Source organism: Hemiscyllium ocellatum, chromosome 27, assembly GCF_020745735.1.
Source record: "Hemiscyllium ocellatum isolate sHemOce1 chromosome 27, sHemOce1.pat.X.cur, whole genome shotgun sequence".
Taxonomy (NCBI): Eukaryota; Metazoa; Chordata; class Chondrichthyes; order Orectolobiformes; family Hemiscylliidae; genus Hemiscyllium; species Hemiscyllium ocellatum.
Window position 1 is genome coordinate 6,893,192 of NC_083427.1, and position 22,042 is coordinate 6,915,233.

General features: G+C 50.0%; 1 protein-coding gene across 3 annotated transcripts in view; it reads right to left on the minus strand.

Moving 5' to 3' along the window:
• LOC132828725 (zinc finger protein 235-like) overlaps positions 1–22,042 on the minus strand; it is a 29,061-nt gene that overhangs the window by 5,557 nt on the left and 1,462 nt on the right. The window contains exons 3-4 of one of the 3 annotated variants that reach the window (XM_060845838.1): positions 16,228–17,615; positions 5,766–6,448 (exon numbers count right to left, since the gene is read on the minus strand). In XM_060845838.1, coding sequence (XP_060701821.1) covers positions 6,436–6,448; positions 16,228–17,498 — 1,284 coding nt within the window. In that variant the 5' untranslated portion in view covers positions 17,499–17,615 and the 3' untranslated portion in view covers positions 5,766–6,435. Of the gene's footprint in view, positions 1–5,765; positions 6,575–16,227; positions 17,616–22,042 lie in introns of those variants that run through there. The other 2 variants (XM_060845839.1, XM_060845837.1) reach the window with 2 other exon arrangements.

Here is a 22,042-nt window from a genome sequence, read left to right on the forward strand (position 1 = left end):
TCTGAAATTGATTTTCGGTGCAATTTTTTACAAGTTAGCCAAGGAGATTTGGGCTTTGCTGGCTAGACCAGCATTCATTGTGCATCCCTAATTGTCTGGGAGAAGGTGGTGATGGGCTGTGTCCGTGAATTGCTCAGTCCTTGAGGTGGAGGGACACCCGCAGTGAGGTACGGAAAGGAATTTCAGGAATTTCTGTCCGTGCGGTGAAGGAACAGCGATCTATTTCCAAATCGGGACGGTGTGTTTCAAAACCGACCTGATGCACAGCATTAACACAACTGACAGAAAACTGCCTCAGTTGAAAGTAGAGAGAGAGAGAGAAAGTGAGGACTGCAGATGCTGGAGATCAGAGTCCATAAGTGTAGTGCTGGAAAACACAGTAGGTCAGGCAGTGTCTGAGGAGCAGGAGAGTTGACATTTTGGGCATAAGCCCTTCATCCCGAAACCTAGACTCTCCTGCTCCTCAGATGCTGCCTGACCTGCTGTGCTTTTCCAGTGCCACACTTATCAACTCACTTGCAAGGAGCCAAGAGAATGATGCTGTGGACCGGGAGGTACTGTGCAAATTAACACTGGACCCGTCTACGTCAAGTAATTCAATTTGGCCACGAAGTCTGTGATGGGATCGAGACGGTGCTCGTCCAACCGTCATGAAAACCGCCTCCCTGATATCAGCAGATGGTGCAGTCCTCACTGACAGCAGTAAGCAGCGAGTGAACAGTGCTCCTGAGTCGGACACCTCACAGTCTCTGTCTGATGCTGCACTGCAGCTTCCTGTCACTGTTGTGTCAGATAAGCAACCCTCATCACTCACCACTCGAAAAAGCCATTGATTCCCGAGCAAGTGGAAAGACACCGGAATGCCCAAAGCTGGCATTCCAGCCAACCTGCTCAAGCACAGAAACTCCGATCGCCCGTCACATTTTCACCACCTCCTTTGCTGGGCAGTGTGGTTTAGATTAGATTCCTTACAGTGTGGTAACAGGCCCTTCGGCCCAACCAGTCCACACTGACCCGAAGAGTAACCCACCCAGACCCATTTCCCTCTGACTGATGCACCTAACACTATGGGAAATTTAGCATGGTCAATTCACCTGGCCTGCAAATCTTTGTATTGTGGGAGGAAACCCACACAGGCACGGGGCGAACGTGCAAACTCCACCCAGTCACCCAAGGCTGGAATCGAACCTGGGACCCTGGTGCTGTGAGACAGCAGTGCTAACCACTGATCCACCATGTGAGACAACTTGCTTGTAAAAGCAGCACAGGGTGTGATTCCCTGAAGGTAACTACAGAACGGCGGTCAGAATCTGGAGCACAGAAGCTGTGGGAAGCCCCCATTCTCTTTAACTCTTTCTGATTTGAGAAGTTTAAAGCTTACCTATTGTTAGGATATTATAGAAGCCCATGAAAGGACAGAGATGTAGTTACTTCTTAGGACATTGGGGGCACTGTGAACCTATAGTTTAAAATGATGACCAAAGTAATTTTTAATTCTGGGATTATTGCCATAACAAATAACAAAGCTGGTGTTCAAATGAGAGAACATCTAAACTAAGTGATTAGATTAAGGTAAACTATGTGATAATAAGACTAGGAAAATGTTTCGAACATTTCAAAGTAATTCTTTGTGTCCATGATACAGAATGTCTCAAATATATGTAAAGCCTTTGTAAAAATGTTTCCAGAATACATAGAACCTTTGTTTGCAAATTATACCATTTTGAAGAAGGCTTTTGTTTGTGAAAGATCACGTTGCATGAATTGAGATTAGAAAATAGTATAACTAACGGAGCTTATCGATAGATTTTCAGAACTTGTACATTTTCTCCAGCGAACCACTCGATCTTTCGTGCTTCGCTGTAACAGCTAAGTTTCTGCAGCTAAATAAACGTACCTGCTTTATATCAAATAATTAAAGGGCGGCACGGTGGCATAGTGGTTAGCACTGCTGCCTCACAGCGCCAGGGACCTGGGTTCAATTCCTGCCTCAGGCGACTGACTGTGTGGAGTTTGCACATTCTCCCCGTGTCTGCGTGGGTTTCCTCCGGGTGCTCCGGTTTCCTCCCACAGTCCAAAAGATGTGCGGGTCAGGTGAATTGGCCATGCTAAATTGCCCGTAGTGTTAGGTAAGGGGTATATGTAGGGGTATGGGTGGGTTGCGCTTCGGCGGGTCGGTGTGGACTTGTTGGGCCGAAGGGCCTGTTTCCACACTGTAAATAATCTAAAATTGGGTAAGTGTGGTCACTCCTTAAAAGAACACGCTTGGACGAATTCCGTCCTAACAATTCTTTGCGGAGTCTTAGCTTCCAACAGTCCTATTGGAGAACGATAGGAATAGTGCTCCCTCTTCTGAATAAATGCAGGGTTGGGGGAACAGGATGCTATATGGAGGGTCACTGCAGACTGGATGGGCCAAACGGCCTCTTACTGCACTGTAGGGATTCATGGGTTCCATGCATATATATTAATAATAACATTCCCATCCCAATGTTGGGAGAGCTGCAAGAATCACTATTTAATTGGGGGCGGCACAGTGGCTAGCACTGCTGCCTCACAGCACCAGGGACCCAGGTTCAATTCCCACCTCAGGGCAACTGTCTGTGTGGAGTTTGCACATTCTCCCCGTGTCTGCGTGGGTTTCCTCTGGGTGCTCCAGTTTCCTCCCACAGTCCAAAGATGTGCAGGTTAGGGTGAATTGGCCATGCTAAATTGCTCGTAGTGTTAGGTGGATTAGTCAGGGGCAAATGGAGTGGAATGGATCTTCGGAGAGTCGGTGTGGACTTGTTGGGCTGAAGGGCCTGTTTCCACACTGTAGTGAATCTAATCTAAAATACCTTCAATAAAATCTTATATTTGTCAAACATTGTAGGAATGGTGCTCCCTCTTATGAAGAGAGCGTCCGAAGTCGGCAACTAAGGCCTGTTACAACGTATATAACAAAGAACATGAACCAGGGAGAGTGAGAGTGAAGGGGAAGGGGGGAATCCCATGCTTCATGTGTGAAGCAGATTTTCAGATTAATCTGGGCTGGCTTCAGCCTAATGTTCCAGCCAGCCCAGGAAGACGCAGAAACAACATGGTTTCCATTTGTCCAGTCTGGGATCAGTAAACAGTTCTCGCCTGTTACCCTCATCTGTGTTTTCTGCCTCTTCTGTATCATCTTGAAATTCTTGCTTCTTAATAAAATGTTTTTAGATCACCTATGACTTGAACATCCTCTCTGGCTAATCCCAGACCCAAACCTAACACTAGTGCACAAGAGTAACCGAACGTCTGTGAACTGAAATAATCCAGCGTCTCAGTCACGGCTTAATGGTTGCATTCCCATCTTTGAGTGACAAGGATTGACATTCATATCCAGAAACGGGAGCAGAAAATCCAGGTTGATATTCCATTGCAGTACTGAGGGGGCAATGCACTGTCAGATGTTCCATCTTCCTGGCGCAAAGGAAGATGGCTGTGGTTGTGGAGGGTCGGTCATCTCAGCTCCAGGACATCCCTGCAGGAGCCCCTCAGGGTAGTGTCCCAGGTCCAACAATCTTCAGCTGCTTCATCAATGACCTTCCCTCCATCATAAGGTCAGAAGTGGGCATGTTCGCCTCTGGTTGCACAGTGTTCAGCACCATTCCCAACCGCTCAGATATTGAAGCAGTCTGTGCTCAAATGCAACAAGATCTGGACAATGTCCAGGCTTGGGCAGACAAGTGGCAAGTAACATTCACACCACACAAGTGCCAGACAATGACCATCACCAATAAGAGACACTCTAACTACTGTCCCTTGACATTCAACAGTATTACCATCACTGAACCCACCACTGTCAACATCGTTTGGGTTACCATTGACCAGAAACTCAACTGGACTCACCACATAAACACAGTGGCTACAAGAGCAGGTCAGAGACTAGGGATACTGTGGCGAGTAACTCATCTCCTGGCACCCCAAAGTCTAAACACCATCTACAAGGCACAAGTCAGGAGTGGGATGGAATACTCCCCACTTACCTGGATGGGGCGGCCCCAACAATACTCAAGAAGCTTGACACCATCCAGGACAAAGCAACCCACTTGACCGGCACCACATCTACAAACATTCAATCTCTTCACCACTGGGGCTCAGTAGCAGCAGTGTGTACTATCTACAAGATGCACTGCTGAAATTCACTTGAGATCCTTAGACAGCCGCTTCCAAACCCACGACCACTTCCATCTATAAGGGCAAGGGCAGCAGATACTTGTGAACACCACCACATGCAAGTTCCCCTCCCAAGCCACCCACCATCCTGACTTGAATAGATACCGCTGTTCCTTCACAGTCATTGGGTCAAAATCCTGGAATTCCCTCCCTACAGCATTATGGGTTAACCCACAGCAAGTGGACTGCAGCCGTTAAAGAAGGCAGCTCACCACCACCTTGTCAATGCTGGCCAGTCAGTGATGCCCAACTCCCACAAATGAATAAAAAAAACTGTCAGATGAAATCTCCAACTAAAGCTACAGGTGGGCCCTCTAAGATGGATGGGCAAGTTCTCATGAGGTTACTGTGAAGGGTCAGCAGGTTTTGCTGGTGAACTGTTCTATACTCATCCCTCAAGAACCATCAGTGAACCAATGGACTGGGTGGCAGATTAACAGTCCCGGACTGGTTTGCAGCTTTGGGTGACTGTCTATGAGGAGTTTGCACATTCTCCCAGTGTCTGCTCGGGTCCCCCTCTGGGTGCTCTGGTTTCCTCTCTCAGCCCAAAGATGTGCACTTTAGGTGGATTGGCCATAGTAAGTGTGAGGGTTGGGGAAGGGGGTATGGGTAGAAAACGCTGCATCTGGGTAGGATACTCTTCAGAGAGTTGTTGCAGACTTGACGGGCCGAGTGACCTCTTTCCGCAATGTAGCGATTCTGATTAGAGAATCCATTTAGGCCCTTCGGCCCAACAAACCCACACCGACCCTCCAAACAGCATCCCCCCCAGACCCATTCCTCTAACCTATCCCTGTAACCTTGTGGCTAACGCACCTATTGTACACCTCCCTGAACACTATGGGTAATTTAACAAGGCAAACAAGAGCTCTCGGAGGAAACCCAGGTAGATGCGGGGGGGAGAATGTGCAAACTCCACACATACAGACAGTCACCCGAGGCTGAAATCGAACCCGGGTCCCTGGCGCTGTGAGGCAATGGTGCTAACCACTCTACCACCCCTATAATCACATTACTAAGTATGGGATCTTCCTGTGCACATTTACTGTTGCATTTTCCTACGTTACGTCAGAGGTTACTGTCTGAAGTAGTGGAAGGTGGCACAGTGGCTTACACTGCTGCCTCACAGTGCGAGTGACCTGGGTTCAATTCCAGCCTTGGGTGACTGTGTGGAGTTTGCATATTCTCCCCCTCGGGCCTGCGTGGGTTCCCTCCGGGTGCTCTGGTTCCATCCCACAGTCACAAAGATGTGCAGGTTAGGGTGAATTGACCATGCTAAGTTGCCCAGAGTGTTCAGGAATGTGTAGGTTAGGTGCATTAGTCAGGGGTAAATGCAGAGTAATGAGGTAGGCGAATGGGTCTGGGGGGGGTCAGTGTGGACTTGTTGGGACGAAGGGCCTGTTTCCACAATATAGTGACTCTACGACTCTGTAAAAAGTCTTACATCAAGAGGAGAAAGGAGCTAAAACATGAATCAGTAACAGGACATCAGCCTCCCCGCAAGGACTTGACAACTGTGCGTTTGACACAAAGCTGGTTTATTTAATCTACATCCAGAATATTACACTTCAACCTCGCCAGAGTGACTATTTACATCAACAGAGACAAGTTCTCTTAGAATGAGGATGGTCAGGTTCTGGATGTGATTAACAGCAGCAACTTCAGCAGAACCCAGTCCTTGCTGTTCGTGCCTCAGCAGATCATCGCTGCTTTTAAAAGTCTCCCCAGAACATTTGAAAGGTTTTGCCTCAGCACAAACTCACTGAGAATGAACTGCTTCCGACACACGAAGCAGGGGAATAGTTTCTCCCCATCCGCTGGGTGGGTCAACAGATTCCTCGGACTTTGAAAGCCCATCTCAGAAAGTCAGCACATTTCAAAGGTCTTGTGTCAGAGGCAGCAAGTTGGTCCGTCATTCAGCGATGACCAGGTGAATTCTTTCCCGTACTCGGGAGCACTCTCTCCCCAGTGTGAATGCGCCAATGGATTTCAAACTCAGATCGGAATTGAATCCTTTCTCCCAGTCTTCACACTTCCCTGGTTTCTCCAGGATGCAGCTGTCCTTGAGCCGCCCTCTCTCTCCAGATTGGATTATCATTTGAAACCTCGCCGACACACATATGGTTTCTCCCTGCGGTCGGTGCGCCGCTTTCTCCCCACTCTGTGGAACTGTTTAAAGCTCTTTCCATTGTCCGTGTACAGGAACACTCTCACTCCAAAGCGTGTAGCAGTGATCTTTCAGTCACACTTACTTTTAAAAAAAACACTTTCTGTCACAGAACATTTCTCCTTCCCCCCTATATCTGCTCTGATCGGTCGAGTGACTCCAGATCTAGATGTGATGCTTGGTTTGAGTTTCCTGTCTGCAAATCATTCCCTGCATAAAGGGTTGATGTCTACTATTACTGTGAATCCAGCTTAGAAATTCAGAACAAGACAACTCCAGTTTCTCTGGAATTCATTTCCTTTTTTACTCCCTCAAACCGAAGGGGTAATGAAACTAAGAAATCAAAACCAACAACAGATTTCCACTGAAAGCAAAGGGAACCTTCCTAACTAAAGCAGGATATTATCGGCAGCGGCTGAGACAATTTGTATCCCGAGATCTCCTCCAGTTGTAGAAGAACACAACGCACAAAAGCAGTTCTTGAGAAATGAGGTCGTTTTGGACTGATTTAAAAGTGGACAAATCGCCAAGGTGGGATGAACTGTATCCCATGCTGTCGTGGGAGATGAGGGAGGAAATTACAGGTGCCCTGACCCACATTTTTAAATCATTTCTGGCCACAGAACTGGAGGATAGTAACGCGGTTCCACTTAATAAGGAGGGTGATAGAGACAGACCAGGAACTATAGACCAATGAGTCTAACATCAGTAGTAAGTAATGTGGTGGAGAAAAGTAGGGGGTGGCATGGTGGCTCAGTGGCTAGCACTGCTGCCTCACAACGCCAGCCTCGGGGAACTGTCTGTGTGGAGTTCACACATTCTCCCCGTGTCTGTACGGGTTTCCTCTGGGTGCTTCGGTTTCCTCCCACAACCCAAAGATGTGCAGGCTAGTGTGAATTGGCCATGCTAAATTGCTCGTAGGGGTAAATATAGGGTAGTGGAACGAGTGTGGGCGAGTTACTCTTCGGAGGGTCGGTGTGGACTTGTTGGGCTGAAGGGCCTGTTTCCACACTGTAGGGATTCTGTAATTCTGAAGAAAAAAAGTCTAATATATCTCCACAACTCTGGATGAGAATTGGGAGAGATGATAAGTACATTTATTGATGATGGTAAGATTGGGAGGATGGCTGAGTGATGAGTAAGGTGTCAGGTTACAGGAAAACAGGGTGGCACGGTGGCTCAGTGGTTAGCACTGCTGCCTCACAGCGCCAGGGTCCCAGGTTCGATTCCAGCCTCAGGACGTCTGTCTGTGTGGAGTTTGCACATTCTCCCCCTGTCTGTGTGGGTTTCCTCCCCCAACCCAAAGATGCGCAGGTTAGGGTGAATTTGCCACGCTAAATTGCCCCTAGGGGTAAATATCGGGTAGAGGAATGGGTCTGGGTGGGTTACTCTTCCAAGGATCGGTGTGGACTTGTTGGGCCGAAGGGCCTGTTTCTACACTGTAGAGAATCTTAAAAAAAAATGCAGAAGAAAATTAATTTCCATTTGGAGAGGCAAGATTTAATTAGGGAGAGTTAACAGTGTTGTCAGAGGGAGGTTATACCTAGGAATGTGTTGAGGAGGTAACCAAGTGTTTGGACGAGGGTAGGGCCGTTAGAACATAGAGCAGTAAGCACAGGAATGTGTCAAACATGATGCTAAATGAAACCATTCCCTTCTGCTTTGCCTTGGACCATACCCCTCCATTCCCTGCATATTCATACACTTATCTCAAAGTCCCTTAAATGTCCTTATTGTACGCGCCTCAACCAGCCCCATGCCAACACTGCTTTCCAGACTCCTACCACTCTGTGTAAAAAAAACCTGCCCCTCCCGTCTCCTTTTCACTGTCCCTCTCTCACCTTAATGCATTCCCCTGAGCATGAGACATTGCAACCTTGGGAAAACGATTCTGACTGCCAACCTTGTCTGTGCAGCTCATCGTTTTCTCGACTCCTATCCAGTCTCCTCTCATTCCCTGCCGCTCCAGAGAAATAACCCGAGTTTTTCCAGCCTCTCAGGCCCTCTAATCCAGGCAGCAGTTAACCTCTTCTGCGCCCTCTCCAAACCCCTCCACATCCTTCCTGTAATGTGGCGACCAGGGCTGAGTGCAGTATTCTCAGCAAAGTCTTTGATAGCTGCATCATGATAACTAACGAGAGACAGTAGGTGCAGGAGTAGGCCATTCTGCCCTTCGAGCCAGCACCACCATTCATTATGATCATGGCTGATCATCCTCAGTCAGTATCCTGTTCCTGCCTTATCCCCATAACCCTTGATTCCACTATCCTTAAGAGCTCTATCCATCTAACTTTTGTACTCAATTTGTCGACCAGTAAAGTCCTTCTTTCACCACCTTACCTACCTGTGTTCCCAATTTCAGGGAGCCGTCGATTTGGACCCGAAGATCCTTCCGTACATCAATGCTGTTCAGAGTCCTGCCATTAACTGTACACTTTCCCTTAACGTTTCATCTTCCAAAGTGCAGCATCCCACACTTATCCGCATTGATCTCCATCTGCCATTTCTCGGCTGATACCTGCAACTGATCTGTATTCTGATAACCTTCTACGCTATCCACAGCTCCACCAATCTTTGCGTTGACTGCAAACTTACTAGACGAAAGTGAGGACTGCAGATGCTGGAGATCAGAGTGGTGCTGGAAAAGCACAGCAGGTCAGGCAGTATTTGAGGAGCAGGAAAATCGACGTTTCGGGCAGAAGCCCTTCATCAGGAATCGGGCTGCGGCCCGAGACGTCGATTTTCCTGCTCCTCGGATGCTGCCTGACCTGCAAACGTACTAACCCATTGACCTATGTTTTCATCTCAGTCATTTATGTATATCACAAACGGTAGAAGTTCTAGTACAGATCCCTGTAGAACAACACTAGTCAGGGACCTTCAGCCTGAAAAAGCACCCTTCCATCACTACCCTTTGCCCTGTATGGACAAGCCAATTCTGAATCCATGCAGCCAAGTCACTGTGGATCCCAATCATCCTAAACTTCTGGATGAGCCTATCATGAGGGACTTGTCCAAAGCCTTACTGAAATCCTTGGAAACAACATCTACTGTTCTACCCTCATCTATCATCTTCGTCACCTCCTCGAAATATTCAATCAAGTCAGTAAGACATGACCTGCGCACGAGCGTCCCTAACTAGGCAGTGTTTCTCCAAATGTGTGTCAATCCTATCCTGAAGAATTCTCTCCAATAGCTTCCCAATCACCGATTTGAGACTCACTGGTCTGTGGTTTCCAGGATTATCCCTACTTCTCTTCTTAACCAGAGGAGCATCAGCAACTTGCCCAGTCCGCTGGGACCCCTCCAGTGGCTAGTGAAGATACAAGAGATCTTGGTCAGGGCCTCAGCCATCTCCTCTCTTGCCTCCCTCAGTAACCTTTGGTAGATCCCATCAGGTAAGATGTCACCTTACTGCTCTTCAAGAGATCCAACACCACTTCCTTCCTTTGTTCTCAAAGTGCCTGAGTATCTGAGCATGCTCCACACAATTCTCACCACCCTCCATCTCCATCTCCTGGGTGACCAAGATGTAAAGTGCTCATTCAGGGTCTCATTCACATCCTCGTCCTCCAAGCACGAGTTCTCTCCTTTATCCTTAGGTGGTCCGACCTTCTCCCTAACTGCCCTCTTGTTTTTAATGAATCTAATCGGATCCTTTGTGATTCTCTGTAAACCTTAACGTGTGGGGTGGCACGGTGGCTCAGTTGTTAGCACTGCTGCCTCACAGTGCCAGGGACACAGGTTAGATTCCAGCCTCAGGTGATTGCCTGTGTGGAGTTTGCACATTCTCCCCGTGTCTGCGTGGGTTTCCTCCGGGTGCTCCGGTTTCCTCCTACACTCCAAAGATGTGCAGGTCAGGTAAATTGGCCATGCTAAATTGCCCATAGTGTTAGGTGCATTAGTCAGGGGTAGGGGAATGGGTCTGGGTGGGTTACTTTTCGGAGGGTCGGTGTGGACAGGTTGGGCTGAAGGTCCTGTTTCCACACTGTAGGGAATCTAATCTAATCTCACTTACTAAGGTCATTTCAATGGCCCCTTCTTGCTCTCCTAATTCCCTGCTTGAGTACTTTCCTGTTTTTCTTATAATCCTCATAGGCCCTGTCGGATTTCACTTGCTTTTTATCTTTTCACTAAATTCGCAACCTCCGTCGTTATCGAAGCGTCCCTTACAATAAGTTCCTGCTAGGCCCCAACTCATCCATGCTCATAGCTGTCTGAAAACTCAAGGGGTTGTGATGACAGTTTCCAAAACACTCTCCCATTGAAAGCTCAGTCACCTGGCCAGGCTCATTCGCCAATACAAGTCCAGTCAGGCCCCTCCTCAAGTGGGTTGGACTATCCACACACAGTTTCAAGAAACCCTCTTGGATGCACCGTCTGTGCCTCTTGCTGGAAGAGAGTCCCCAGTCAACATTGGGGAAATGAAAGGCACCCACTATGACAACTCTGTTTTTATTGCACCTTTCTATAATCTACTGACGTATTTGTTCCCTCAGTCAGTCTCTTGGTGGCTGTTGGACGGGGCCTATAGTAAAATCCTATCAGAGTGACTGCACCCAGCTTAATTTTGAGCTCTGCCCATACTGCCTCAGGTGGATGAGCCCTCCAGTACATCCTCTCTGACTGCAAATGGAACATTCTTCCTGATTAGTATATCCAAAGATGTGCAGGTTAGGGTGAATTGGCCAGGCTAAATTGCCCATAGTGTTAGGTGCATTAGTCAGAGGGAAATGGGTCTGGGTGGGTTCCTCTTCGGAGGGTTGGTTGGGCCGAAGGGCCTGTTTCCACACTGTAGGGAATCTAATGTAATCTAATGCAACTCCTCCACCTCTTCTGCCTTCCTCTCTATCCCGTCTAAAACAATGATAGCCTAGAACCCTCTCTCAACTAGATCTCCGTAATAGCCACAAAGTCATAGCCCCATGTAGTGATTCAGGATCTGAGCCTTACCTGGAAGATTCATTCGTTTGAAATCAACACACTTCAGCCCGTTAGTACCATCATGTTGATTGACCTGCCTCTGCCTGTCCTTTCTTTCTGACATATTGGTCCTAACATCTATCTTTTCTTCAATCCCTCCACTTGCTGCTGTGTTTCCCAATCCCCTGCCACTCGAGTTTCACATCTCCTGAGTAGCACGAGCGAGCCTCCCTGTGAGGTTCTCCTGCAGTTTGTGTGCAACCCGTCCCTCTTGTACAGAAGTGGTCCCAATCATTCAAGAGCCTGAAACCCTGCCCCCTGAACCGGCTCCTTAGCCACATGCTAGTTTACATTAGATTCCCCTGTCTCCCTCTGACTAATGCACCTAACACTATGGGCAATTTAGCATGGCCAATTCACCTGACCTGCACATCTTTGGACTGTGGGAGGAAACCGGAGCACTCGGAGGAAACCCACACAGACACGGGGAGAATGTGCAAACTCCACACAGACAGTCGCCCCGAGGCTGGAATCGAACCCGGGTCCCTGGCGCTGTGAGGCAGCAGTGCTAACCACTGAGCCACCGTATTCATCTGTCCTATCTTTCTACTCCTTGCCTCACTAGCAGGTGGTACTGGCAGTAACCCAGAGATTACTACTCTCGAAGCCCTGCTTTTTAACCTCTTTCCTAACTCCCTATACTCACTGCGCAAGACCTCAACCCTCTTTCTGCCTAGGACGTTGGTACAAACGTGCACCACGACCTCTGGCTGCTCACCCTCCCCCTTAACAAGTTTGTGTAATCGCTTTGCGCCATCCCTGACCCTGGCACCAGGGAGGCAACACGTCATCCCGGAGTCTCGAATGTGGCTACAGAAATGACGGGCTGTGCCGCTAACTAGGGAGTCTCCGACACTCTACGTTTTGTCATTTACATAAATGATTTGGATGTGAGCATAAAAGGTACAGTTAGTAAGTTTACAGATGACACCAAAATTGGAGGTAGAGTAGACAGCGAAGAGGGTTACCTCAGATTATAACAGGATCTGGACCAGATGGGCCAATGGGCTGAGAAGTGGCAGATGGAGTTTAATTCAGATAAATGCAAGGTGCTGCATTTTGGGAAAGCAAATCTTAGCAGGACTTATACTGGTAAGGTCCTAGGGAGTGTTGCTGAACAAAGAGACCTTGGAGTGCAGGTTCATAGCTCCTTGAAAGTGGAGTCACAGGTAGATAGGATAGTGAAGAAGGTGTTTGGTATGCTTTCCTTTATTGGTCAGAGTATTGAGTACAGGAATTGGGAGGTCATGTTGCGGCTGTACAGGACATTGGTTAGGCCACTGTTGGAATATTGCATGCAATTCTAGTCTCCATCCTATCAGAAAGATGTTGTGAAACTTGAAAGGGTTCAGAAAAGATTTACAAGGGTGTGGCCAGGGTTGAGGGTTTGAGCTGTAGGGAGAGGCTGAACAGGCTGGGGCTGTTTTCCCTGGAGCATCAGAGGCTGAGGGGTGACCTGATAGAGGTTTACAAAATTATGAGGGGCATGGATAGGATAAATAGACAAAGTCTTTTCCCTGGGGTCGGGGAATCCAGAACTAGAGGGCATAGGTTTAGGGTGAGAGAGGAAAGATATAAAAGGGACCTAAGGGGCAACGTTTTCACACAGAGGGTGGTATGTGTATGGAATGAACTGCCAGAGGAAGTGGTGGAGGCTGGTACAATTACAACATTTAAAAGGCATTTGGATGGGTATATGAATAGGAAGGGTTTGGAGGGATATGGGCCGGGTGCTGGCAGGTGGGACTAGATTGGGTTGGGATGTCTGGTCGGTATGGACGGGTTGGACCGAAGGGTCTGTTTCTGTGCTGTCCATCTCTATGATACTGCTGCTTGCTTGGACCTTGCCTGACCCCGGCTGGAAAGCAGAGCCAGTTGCGGTACCACAGGCCTGGCTGCTGCTCCCCTGAGGCGCTATTCACCTGCCCCCACCCCTCCAACAGCATCTCCTGTTACAGAGGGGGAATAGCTACTGGAGACTGATAGATTCTTGATGTCACAGGAATTAAGGGATACGGGGAGAATGCTGGTAATTGGAGTTGAAATGCCCATCAGCCATGATTGAGTGGCGGATTGGAGTCGATGGGCCGATTGGCCTTACTTCCACTCCTATGTCTTATGGTCTTATGGACTTCTGCATTACCTGCCTGTCTCTCCAGGCGGGGTCACCCATCTACCTGACTGAAGCTGCAGTGTGATCACCTCCCTGTAACTGGAGTCCATCACACTCTCTGACCCCTGTCTGCTCTTCAGTGTGTCCAACCGCTGTAGCCAGTCACACTTCCTGCAGACATGGCCATCAGGGACACACGCCCACTCCCTGATCTCCCCCATTGGGCAGGAGAGACACCATGGGACATAGAACATTACAGCGCAGTGCAGACCCTTCGGCCCTCGATGTGGCACTGACCTGTGAAATTATTCTGATTCCCAGCTAACCTACACTGCTCCATTATTATCCATATGCCCTGAACGCCAGTGAGTCTACTACTGTTGTAGGCAGGCTGTTCTACATCCCTACTACTCTGAGTGAAGAAACTACCCGCTATCTATCACCCCTCAATGTAAAGCTATAGGTATTCCTTTACTGGTCAATGCATTGAGTATAAGAGTTGGGAGGTCATGCTGCGACTGTACTGGACATTGTGAGTGAGACTAGACTCCTTTACAGCAATGGATTTGGAATACTGTGTGCAATTCTGGTCTCCAGAGTAGATTCGGAAAGATTAGATTAGGCTCCCTAGTGTGGAAACAGGCCCTTCGGCCCAACCAGTCCACACTGACCCTCTGAAGAGTAACCCACCCAGACCCATTCCCCTCTGACTAATGCACCTAACACTAGGGGCAATTTTGCACAGCCAATTCACCCTAACCTGCACATCTTTGGACTGTGGGAGGAAACCAGAGCACCCGGAGGAAACCCACACAGACACGGGGAGAATGTGCAAACTCCACACAGACAGTCACCTGAGGCCGGAAGCGAACGTGGGACCCTGGTGCTGTGAGGCAGCAGTGCTGACCACTGAGCCACCATGCCACCCAGGATGGCGTGTAACTTGAAATGACTGAGATGTGAACATAAGAGGTACATTTCGTAAGTTTGCGGATTACATCAAAATTGAAGGTGTAGAGGACAGCGAAGATGGTTACCTCAGATTACAACAGAATCTGGACCAGATGGGCCAAAGAACTGAGAGGTGGCAGATGGAGTTTAATTCAGATAAATGTGAAGTGCTGCATTTTGGGAAAGCAAATCTTAGCAGGACTTATACATTTAATGATAAGGTCCGAGGGAGTGTTGCTGAACAAAGAGACCTTGGAGTGCAGGTTTATAGCTCCTTGAAAGTGGAGTTGCAGGTAGATAGGATAGTGAAGAAGGCGTTTGGTGTGCTTTCCTTTATTGGTCAGAGTATTGAGTACAGGAGTTGGGAGGTCATGTTGCGGCTGTACAGGACATTGGTTAGACCACTGTTGGAATATTGCGTGCAATTCTGGTCTCCTTCCTATCGGAAAGATGTTGCGAAACTTGAAAGGGTTCAGAAAAGATTTACAAGGATGTTGCCAGGGTTGGATGGTTTGACCTACAGGGAGAGGCTGAGCAGGCTGGGGTTATTTTCCCTGGAGCTTCGGAGGCTGAGGGGTGACCTTATGGAGGTTTATAAAATCATGAGGGGCATGGATAGGGTTCATTGACAAAGTGTGGTGATGGGAGGGGAAAGAGTCCAGAACCTGAGGGCAGAGGTTCAGGGTGAGAGGGGAAAGGTTTAAAAGGGACCTAAGGGGCAACATTATTACACAGAGGGTGGTACGTGTATGGAATGTGAACAGGCAGGAGGCTGGAAGAACACAGCAGCATCAGGAGGTGGAAAAGTCGGGTTTCGGGTGTAACCTGCCAGAGGATGTGATGGAGGCTGGTACAATTACAACATTTAAAAGGCATCTGAATAGGTATATGAATAGGAAGGGTTGAGAGAGATATGGGCCGAGTGCTGGCAAATGGGGCTAGACTACATTGGGACATCTGGTCTGCATGGAAGAGAAGGACTGAGGGGACTGTTTCCGTGCTTTATGACTCTGCAGACACTATGGTTCCTCCTCCTCTGTGTGATATTTTTGAGACCATTTGGTAAGTCCAGCCTGCTGTGTTACTGGACAGGATAAGGGCTGATCTCAGGCTTCACTGCACCTTTTCTGTCCACCCCTACATCCCCCCCATTCCCTGTAAGACCCAGTTTATGTCTCAGCCCGAAATATATCCAGCAATGAAGCGTCCCCAACCTGTTGGGATGGACAATTCCAAACTCACATTCCTGCAATTGAGGTGGCGTCTCCTTATCTCACTGCTGAGGGATTGTCCCCTCCCTCCCGACACCGGGCCCCTGTACTTTCCGACTTCTCCCACCAGAGGAAACAATCTCTCAATTGAGCGTACCCCGGATGCTGCCTGACCTGCCGCGCTTTTCCAGCGCCACCCTCTCGACTCTGATGTCTCCAGCATCCGCAGCCTTCACTTTTGCCTTGCCCTCTATGGGAAGCAGGCAAGGCAATGTGGTGAAAGTGACATGGGCACAAGGGGCTGAATGGCCTCCCCCGACCCTCTGTTTCTCCTCAGCTGGACGGATTCCTGAAGGAGCGCCAGATATCCGGGAGCCACGAGTGCTGTTCGAACTTGCCGGAGAAGGTATCCCAGACCTCTCCCGCCTCCAAACACAACAAGGGCCCCAGAGGGAGACACAAGGAAATTACTGACCTTTAATAAAACTCATTCGTTTCTCTACTTTGTTGTCCCCGATAACTGGGCTGGACTTTACAAACATCAGTGGAAATACTCAACAAATGTAGTCCAGTGAACGAAAGCGAGCCCCAACCGCTGCACTTACTTGTGAACTCGCTGATGCGCCGTGAGGTTGGACGACTGAGTGAATCCCTTCCTGCACACGGTGCAGGTGAAGGGCCTCTCCCCGGTGTGGGTGCGCTGGTGTCTCTGCAGGTGGCACGACTGAGTGAACCCCTTCCCGCACTCGCAGCAGCTGAAGGGCTTCTCCCCGGTGTGGACGCGCTGGTGGGTCAGCAGGGTGGACAGCCGGGCGAACCCCTTCCCGCAACTGGGGCAGGCGAAAGGCCTCTCGCCGGTGTGAACGCCCTGGTGGGTCAGCAGGCTGGACGACTGAGTGAACCCCTTCCCGCACTGGGAGCAGATGAAGGGCCTCTCCCCGGTGTGGACCCGCTGGTGGGTCAGCAGGTTGAACGAGCAACTGAAGCCCTTCCCGCACTCGGAGCAGGTGAAGGGCCGCTCCCCGGTGTGGACCCGCTGGTGGACAGTCAGTTGAGACGACTGCTTGAAGCCGGCCCCGCATTCGGAGCACCTGAACGGTCTCTCGTCCGAGTGAACACGCTGGTGCCGCGTCAGTTCACCGGGACTCTTGAAGCCATTTCCACAAACCAGGCACTTGAACGGCCTCTCGTCAGTGTGAACCCGCTGGTGGGTCAGCAGATGGGATTTCTGTGTGAAGCCCATGCCGCACAAGGGGCAGGTGAATGGGCTCTCCCCGCTGTGAACTTGCTGGTGCAACAGCAGCGAGGTCGACTGGGTAAATCCCTTGCCACAGGTCGAGCAAGTGAACAGCTTCCAGCCGGTGTGAATCCGCTGGTGGACAGTGAGGTGAGACGACCGTTTGAAACTGGCCCCGCAGCTCGAGCACCTGAACGGCCTCTCGTCGGTGTGGACGCGTTGATGCCGCATCAAGTCCCAGGAGCTTTTGTAGAATTTCCTGCAGTCCGGACATTCGAAAGGTCTCTCCTCGGTGTGGACCCGCTGGTGAGTCTGCAGGTTGGAGGACTGAGTGAATCCCTTCCCGCACACAGAGCAGGTGAACGGCTTCTCCCCGGTGTGCACCCGCTGGTGTAGCAGCAGGTAGGAGGAACGAGCGAATCCCTTCCCGCACATGGAGCAGATGAACGGCCTCTCGCCCGTGTGACTGCGCTGGTGCAGGTCCAGATCCGACGGATAACTGAACGCTTTCGCACAGACTCCACACCTCCAGGGCTTCACCCCGATGGGACGGCATTCGTGTCGTGGCAGGTCAGGCGACCGACGGAAGCTCTGCCCGCACTCGGCACACAGTTCTCCTCCGCTGTTCCCTCCTTCCATACTCAATCTTTGACAGAGTTTGGGTTGCCACAAATCGAGGGACTCGATCAGATCCAGGTGGGAGGTTGGGCGCCGGTTCCCCGACCGGAGGTCTTGCCATCCGAACGCCCTGTGAAACTGATTTCAGAAAGGAAAACCAGAGTGAGTAAGAACCCATGGAATCACAAAGGCATGTTGTGAAATTGAAATGAACGAGCGTTTGTGGGGCCAGCAGTGGCAAAATGTGTGACCGCGAAAGCTGCTGGATGGTTATAAATTCCTTCTGGGAAAGGGAACTGCCAGACAGTCCCAACTCACGTGAAACTCTGACAAAATATCAAAACGTGCAGGTTAGGGTGAACTGGCCATGCTAAATTGCCCGTAGTGTTAGGTGAAGGGGTAAATGTAGGGGAATGGGTCTGGGTGGGTTGCTCTTTGGAGGGTCGGTGTGGATTTGTTGGGCCGAAGGGCCTGTTGCCACACTGTAAGTAATGTAAAATTGTACTCTGTACTCAAGGGTCTTGACGCAAGTTAGAAAAAGCAATCCCTGGGAGCTCCACGATTAACATTCCCGCAGTCTGGAAAGCAGCTATTAATGAGAAACCTCTCTCTCTCTCTCTCCTGCCACTCAGTCAGTTTCGGATTAAATGTGATGCTGTCCCTTCCAAACGATTTTTCTAATCTAACTGTTCAGGGATGTTATTACACACTTCTGGAGCAGGTAGGACTTGAACCTGGGTTTCCTGGTCCAGAGGTACGGACGCTTAACACTGCACCACAAGACAACCCCCCTGTTATTCCATGAGCTCCCACCCCAGTCACTGAATCATAGAGATGTACAGCACGGAAACAGACCCTTCGGTCCAACCCGTCCGTGCTGGCCAGATATCCCAACCCAATCTCGTCCCACCTGCCAGCACGCGGCCCATATCCCTCCAAACCCTTCCTATTCATATACCCATGCAGATGCCTCTTAAATGTTGCAATTGTACCAGTGTCCACCACTTCCTCTGGCAGCTCATTCCATACAGGCCTATGCTTGAAACAGTTGCCCCTTAGGTCCCTTTTAAATCTTTCCCCTCTCACCGTGAACCTACGCCCTCTAGTTCTGAACTCCCCCACCCCAGGGAAAGTACCATGTCTATTTATCCTATCCATGCCCCTCATGATTTTATAAACCTCTATAAGGTCACTCCTCGGCCTCCGACGCTCCAGGGAAAACAGCCCCAGCCTGTTCAGCCTCTCCCTATAGCTCAAACCCTCCAACCCTGGCAACATCCTTGTAAATCTTTTCTGAACCCTTTCAAGTTTCTGTTGCACAGCATTTAATCAGATGTATTTCAGAAGTCCATGTAAAGCACATCAACATTACCCTAACAACTAACATTATTACATCATCAAAAATATCATGTCATTAGATATGATGGCTCTCCTTAACAGACCCAAATTTGTTCAAGTTACTGTTCATTTTAATTTCAATTATCATTTTTGAAAGGTTCCCCACCACGTTTAACTGGTTTGTAGTTGCTGACCTTATCTTATTTGAATGAGAAATGTAACATTTGTAATTCTCCAGCTTCTGTCACCGGTGGTTAGGTAAAAACAGGGACTGCAGATGCTGAAAACCAGACTCTAGATTAGAGTGGTGCTGGAAAAGCACAGCAGGTCAGGCAGCATCTGAGGAGCAGGAAAATCAACATTTCGGGCAAAAGTCCTTCATCAGGAATAGAATCAGGGACTGTCACCAGTCCCAAGTCTCAGGGAAAATTAGTCTTTGCCACTACGATTTCCACTGTAACTGTCTTCAGTAATCCTTGGACGCATCTCATCAAGTATGACTCACAGCTTATTCAACTAGGAGAAAGTGAGGACTGCAGATGCTGGAGATCAGAGCTGAAAAATGCGTTGCTGGAACAGCGCAGCAGGTCAGGCAGCATCCAAGGAGCAGGAGAATCGACGTTTCGGGCATAAGCCTGAAGGAGTGCTTATGCCCGAATCGTCGATTCTCCTGCTCCTTGGATGCTGCCTGACCTGCTGCACTTTACCAGCAATACATTTTTCAGCTCACAGCTTATTTAACTTTATATCTGTTACAATGTTGAACCTTTCAGGTCTCTTAATTTCGTTCTATTTTTCTAAAGCCTGAATAGCATTTTCTTTCTTTACACAGGGGGGTACAAAATCTATATTTGAAATCTCAGTCATCTCCACTTCAGTTTCTATCACAAATTCTATCAATTTCCATTTCCTCTGATCCCTTTTCAGTTCCTAATTGGATCTACTTCTCATTTAACACACTTTCACTAGTTATATGCGTACTGAAGACATTTTGATTCACGTCTATATTAATTTTGGCTTCTTTTTGTACTTCTGCTCTGCTTCAACACGCAGCGAGACATCGAACAATTCTTCCGCCGCCTTCGCCTCCGTGCCTACTTTTACAACCAAGACTCCCCCCCCCCCAACCCTCTGACGACCCCTTCTCCCGCCTCCAACACACCCCATCCACCTGGACACCCCGTGCTGGCCTCTTACCCGCCCTCGATCTATTTATAGCCGACTGCCGCCGCGACATTAACCGACTCGACCTGTCCACCCCTCTCACCCACTCCAACCTCTCACCCTCAGAACGTGCAGCCCTCCACTCCCTCCGCTCCAACTCCAACCTCACCAGCAAACCGGCAGACAAGGGAGGCGCGGTGGTAGTTTGGCGCACCGACCTTTATACCGCTGAGGCCAAACGCCAGCTCGCGGACGCCTCCTCCTATTGCCCCCTTGACCATGACCCCACCTCCCACCACCAAACCATCATCTCCCAGACCATCCATGACCTCATCACCTCAGGGGATCTCCCATCCACCGCCTCCAACCTCATAGTCCCACAACCCCGCACCACCCGTTTCTACCTCCTGCCCAAAATCCACAAACCTGAATGCCCCGGCCGACCCATTCTCTCAGCCTGCTCCTGCCCCACCGCACTCATCTCCGCGTTCCTCGACACAGTTCTGTCCCCTTTAGTCCAAGAACTCCCCACCTACGTTCGGGACACCACCCACGCCCTCCACCTCCTCCATGATTTTCGCTTCCCCGGTCCCCAACGCCTTATTTTCACAATGGACATCCAGTCCCTGTACACCTCCATCCCCCATCACGAAGGACTCAAAGCCCTCCGCTTCTTCCTTTCCCGCCGCACCAACCAGTACCCTTCCACTGACACCCTCCTTCGACTGACTGAACTGGTCCTCACCCTGAATAACTTCTCTTTCCAATTCTCCCACTTCCTCCAAACTAAAGGAGTTGCCATGGGCACCCGCATGGGCCCCAGCTATGCCTGCCTCTTCGTAGGATATGTGGAACAGTCCATCTTCCGCAACTACACTGGCACCACCCCCCACCTTTTCCTCCGCTACATCGATGACTGTATTGGCTCTGCCTCATGCTCCCACGAGGAGGTTGAACAGTTCATCAACTTTACCAACACCTTCCATTCCGACCTCAAATTCACCTGGACTGTCTCAGACTCCTTCCTCCCCTTCCTAGACCTTTCCATTTCTATATCGGGCGACCGACTCAACACAGACATCTACTATAAACCGACTGACTCCCACAGCTACCTGGACTACACCTCTTCCCACCCTGCCCCCTGTAAAAACTCCATCCCATATTCCCAATTCCTTCGTCTCCGCCGCATCTGCTCCCAGGAGGACCAGTTCCAATACCGTACAGCCCAGATGGCCTCCTTCTTCATGGACCGCAGACTCCCCCCAGACGTGATCGACGATGCCCTCCACCGCATCTCCTCCACTTCCCACTCCTCCGCCCTTGAGCCCCGCCCCTCCAACCGCCACCAAGACAGAACCCCACTGGTTCTCACCTACCACCCCACCAACCTCCGTATACAGCGTATCATCCGCCATCATTTCCGCCAACTCCAAATGGACCCCACCACCAGGGATATATTTCCCTCCCCTCCCCTATCAGTGTTCCGCAAAGACCACTCCCTTCGTGACTCCCTCGTCAGGTCCACACCCCCCACCAACCCAATCTCCACTCCCGGCACCTTCCCCTGCAACCGCAGGAAATGCAAAACTTGCGCCCACACCTCCTCCCTTACTTCTCTCCAAGGCCCCAAGGGATCCTTCCATATCCGCCACAAATTCACCTGCACCTCCACACACATCATCTATTGCATCCGCTGCACCCGATGTGGCCTCCTCTATATTGGGGAGACGGGCCGCCTACTTGCAGAACGCTTCAGGGAACACCTCTGGGACGCCCGGACCAACCAACCCAACCACCCCGTGGCTCAACACTAACTCTCCCTCCCACTCCACCGAGGACATGCAGGTCCTTGGACTCCTCCATCGCCAGAACATAACAACACGACGGTTGGAGGAAGAGCGCCTCATCTTCCGCCTGGGAACCCTCCAACCACAAGGGATGAACTCAGATTTCTCCAGTTTCCTCATTTCCCCTCCCCCCACCTTGTCTCAGTCGATTCCCCTGAACTCAGCACCGCCCTCCTAACCTGCAATCCTCTTCCTGACCTCTCCGCCCCCACCCCA